General features: G+C 49.0%; 1 protein-coding gene across 1 annotated transcript; it reads left to right on the top strand.

Moving 5' to 3' along the window:
• On the top strand, positions 140-1,241 carry LOC8055032. Its single transcript, XM_002450756.2, has one exon. It carries the CDS (start codon positions 151-153, stop codon positions 931-933), a length of 783 nt encoding a protein of 260 aa, XP_002450801.1. The 5' UTR covers positions 140-150; the 3' UTR covers positions 934-1,241.

The following is a 4,496-nucleotide window of genomic DNA, read 5'->3' as shown; positions in this document are numbered from 1 at the left end:
CTTCAAAAAACCCCCTGGGCGTTCCCCGGACCTCCAGGTCAGTTTTCTCGGAAGAGGCAGGTAGCGGTAACGCTCCTGCTCCTGCACAAGATCTGCCTGAGCACGCCGCTCCCGCAAGGAACAGGTCACTCAGGGTACCTGTAGAGCCTCATGGCCGGGGAAGACGAGGACGCGCAACGGAAGAAAGTCGAAGTGTTCCAGCCGGGAGCGTTTCCGTGCGTCAGGGACTTCCTTGATTGTAACCGAGGCGCCGGCAACGGCGACGGCGACCACGAGCCGCCGGGGCTGGCGCCCGCGCCGGGGCTCCTCCGCAACATGGCGTCGTTCCGGTACATCGCCGAGATCGCCGCCGCCGCGTCGACGGGCGGCGGCGGCGGCGGCGGCAGCGGCTTCGTGGCGCACGTGGTCGCGGCGCTGGGCAGCGACCGGTCCGCCACCCGCACGGAGGCGGCCCTGGCGCTTTCGGAGCTCTGCGGCAACGCAGGTGGTGGCAGCAGCAAGGCCGCGCGGCAGTACTACGAGGCCGTGGTCGCGGACGTGGCCGTGCCGCGGCTGGTGTGGATGCTGGAGGCCAAGGCCGCGTCCGAGCGCGACGCCGCGGCGCGCGCGCTGGCGGCGGTCCTGGGCGCGTCGAGCGCGTGCCGCAAGGCGTTCCGGAAGGACGAGCGCGGCGTGGTGAACGCGGTGCAGCTGCTCGGGGACCCGTCTGGTTCGGGTTCGCGTGGCGGAGGCGGAGTGGAGGAGGAGGAGAGGCGGTTCCCGGTGTCGGTGCTGCTGGCGGTGGCGCAGTCCCGGCGGTGCCGGAAGCAGATGGTGGCGGCCGGCGCGTGCGGGTTCCTGCAGGGCCTTGTGACCGCCGAGGTGGAGGGCGCCAAGCGGCTCGCCGAGTGCCTCGGCAAGGGGAAGATGCTGGGCGTGTTCCCGCGGACGTGACGGTGCTGCTGCTACTCCTGCTGCTTGCTATGTGCTACAATAACCAAAAAAATCCCCAAGTCCCCTGCTTGTGCTTCTTTTGTGTGATGAACTGATGATGATCGTGTACATGTTGGCGTGCGTGCTGCTGTTGGATACGTAGTGCAGTAGCTGCTTAGGTTGCTGCTTTGGTAGTAGATTGGATATTACGAGTGCTGCTGGAAACGGAAACACAATAAGAAGATTGGAAACGTTGCTTTGTATGTAGTGGTAATCTGAATGAATTTCAGATTCAGTTTTCTGACCAGAGACTCATGTGGTGCAGCTAATCTACGGCCTTGTTTAGTTCAATCTAAAATCTAAAATTTTTTTAAAATTTTCGGTCACATCGAATCTTGCGTTATATGCATGAAGCATTAAACATACTCAAAAACAAAAACTAGTTACACAGTTTATCTGTAAATCGCGAGATGAATATTTTAAGCCTGGTTAGTCCATAATTAGATAATATTTGTTATAAACAAACAAAAGTGCTACGGTACCGAAATTTTTTCATTTCGACAACTAAACAAGACCGACAACTCTGTTCGATAACAATCTGGCAGTTAATTAGTTGGTTCTACTTTTTCATCGTCATGATCAGGATGTGAAACCAAATCATGGCAGGTGGTAGTAGTAGTATAGTAGCAGCAGCACTAGCAGTAGCTGCAGCTTTGATTCGGCGGCCAAAGATGATTTCTCCAGGTTGCTGCAGAGGAGTGTCACTGTCCTGACGGTGTAGCATGAAGCTGACCACACCGATAATTGCGGATCAGAATGAGTGGCAAACAGTAATAATGATGATGATGATAGAAGCAGTGGTTATCTCGTTCGTCTTGACGGTGGCCAGGTCAGCAGTCAGCACTCCATTATTTGTCGCGTTGAGCAGGCAGCAGCAGCCAAAGGGAGGAGCTAGGCATTGTCCTGCACTACTGTTGCCTTGCTGCACTGGTACAGCAGTGGTTGGGGAAGCCAGTATCTCCTATGGATTAGTACTGCAGTGCAGGCCAGGGTCTTGAAGACGCGTCCCCTCGTTTGCCTGCTCGTGCGTTGACAGTAGTAGCTTTGACGGACGACTCTCTGTCGGTGAAGCTGTTACTGTAACCGCTGCTGTTAGCTCTGCTAAAGATCCATCCATCATTGATCCATTTGCTAAACCTGGATGAGGATGGAACTGGAGTAAACCCACCACTAACTACTACTAGTACCATACCATGTGAGCCCATTCTCATGACGGTGATGCACGCACGGGATCATGGCATCAGCGGGCGAGATCATGCATGGATCATGGATGCCCTTATGCCTTATGCCCTTCTCTTCATTTCATTTCATATATATATATATATATATATATATATATATATATATATATATATATATATATATATATATATATATATATATATATATAGTACTACGTAATGACGATGGGTTCTCGGGTGTCACTTGTCAGCTCCGGAGGACCGTAGTCCGTAGCCGTGGGTGGCGATCGCTACCACTTGCTTGTAGCCTGTGTGGCCTGTAGCGGCGGCGGCGGCGGATGATGCTCTGCACTGGGAACTCAACCGCTGAGCAGTTTCATTGCGCATCCGTGCCTCGTCATGGGCCTTTATCTGGGCTCCTGCACCAATGTGTGCGTGCGCGCGCCGGGGTCACCATTTTTCTACTGCTCCCTCCGCCCCACTGTTACGTCGTTCCTACTTTTTTTTTTATGGGAGCATATGCTGTGCAAACCGGCTAGCTATGCAAACTACGTAAACTCTAATCAAGTTCGCAGGATTCTAATCTGATGATTTTTTATGGGAGTGGGTCAATTTAGCACTTAAATCCTCCCACCAATTCCATCTTAATTATTTTTTTCGCAAAACAACCCAGCAGCCACCGTCTCCGTCCCGTCACGAGTATACGTCGCGCTGCCTCCGACTCGCGTCGCCTCTCCCGATTGGCGCGACGGTCCTTGCGATCTCCCTAGGCTCGCGCCGGGGGACAGGGAGACGTCGAGCGCGAGGAGGCCATGCACGTCCAACATCAGTAAAATTTCTTGACGTCTTCCGCAACCGACTCACTGTCAGGGACTTGTACCTAAGCATTCGCGTCGTATGACTACCCCGTGCACTGACGCTCACGAATTTTCTGAATGAATTATTAACATTGGTCGAATGGAGACAGTACAATATTGTAGTGATCGAAATGCATTATCTCTTGCACATTGTGCGAAATTAATTTTTCTGTGGAATTAAACTGATTTTATGAAATTCCTAAACCGATTCGCATGAAATTCCGTACAGTTCCTGTAAAATTCACATGTTGCAGTTTACGGGCGAATCCCCTATATTTCGCGCCTTCATCAGTGCTGTTTCTTGAATTCGCAGGAGGTTCCCCATGCTATTGGTGGGCTAACACCTAGAAGAACTCCATCTCGCTTCTAACGACTTGGTTTCTCTCCTCACCATAGTTTTAAATATCCCGCTATAGCTACCGCTATAGCCCGCTATAGCCTTTTGAGGCAGAGTGCCGCTATTTGTGTTCATGTACAATTTAGCCGCTATAGCCCGATTTAGCTCCACTATTAGCTGTTTTAGACATGAACCGCTAAATGTCTTAAACCGCTATTTAAAACATTGCTCCTGACTCCATTGACCTTCTCTCCAATCTCAAGATCCTCGATGTCTCTTGCAAAAGGCTCCTTGGCCCCCAGCGCGAGCCTAGGGAGATCGCAAGGATCGTCGCGCCGATCGAGAGGGGTGGCGCGAGTCAGAGGCGGCGCGACTTATACTCGCGACGTAACGGAGACGGCGGCTGCTGGGTTGTTTTGCCAAAAAATTGATTAGGATGAGATTGGTGGGAGGATTTAAGTGCTAAATTGACCCACCTTCATCTAAAGCCATCAGATTAGAATCCTGTGGACTTGATTAAAGTTTGCGTAGTTTGCATAGCTGGTTTGCATAGCATACGCTCCCTTTTTTATAGTCAAAAAAATCTCAAGTTTATGCAAATTTATATGATAAATCAATAACATTTGTGATATCAAATAAGTAATTATATTTTTATAGTATACTAATTTGATGCATAAATCTTTGTAGTTCTCTCTGTATATTTGGTGAAACATGAGATGTTTTGCAATGTAGCACTTTCGTTTGTATTTGACAAATATTATCCAATTATGAACTAACTAGGCTCAAAAGATTCGTCGTCAATTCCGACCAAACTGTGCAATTAATTTTTCATTTCATCTATATTTAAATACTCCATGCATACGTCTAAAGATTCGATGTGACAGGGAATCTGAAAAAATGGCCTTGTTTAGTTCCAAATTTTTGCAAAATGGACACCGTAGCACTTTCGTTTGTATTTGACAAATATTATCTAATAATGGAATAATTAGGCTCAAAAGATTCATCTCGCAAATTACATATAAACTGTGCAATTAATTATTTTTTATATTTAATGCTCTATACATGTGACACAAGATTTGGGCCTTGTTTAGTTACCCAAAAATTTTGCGAAATTTTTTCATGATTCCCCGTCACATCGAATCTTTAGAC

Source organism: Sorghum bicolor, chromosome 5 (assembly GCF_000003195.3).
Source record: "Sorghum bicolor cultivar BTx623 chromosome 5, Sorghum_bicolor_NCBIv3, whole genome shotgun sequence".
NCBI lineage: Eukaryota > Viridiplantae > Streptophyta > Magnoliopsida > Poales > Poaceae > Sorghum > Sorghum bicolor.
The sequence above is the reverse complement of the archived record's forward strand: the minus strand, read 5'-3'. Positions and strand labels throughout refer to the sequence as shown.

Coding starts and splice junctions, on each gene's coding strand:
- LOC8055032 (XM_002450756.2), top strand. CDS start 151: ATGGCCGGGGAAGACGAGGACGCGCAACGGAAGAAAGTCGAAGTGTTC.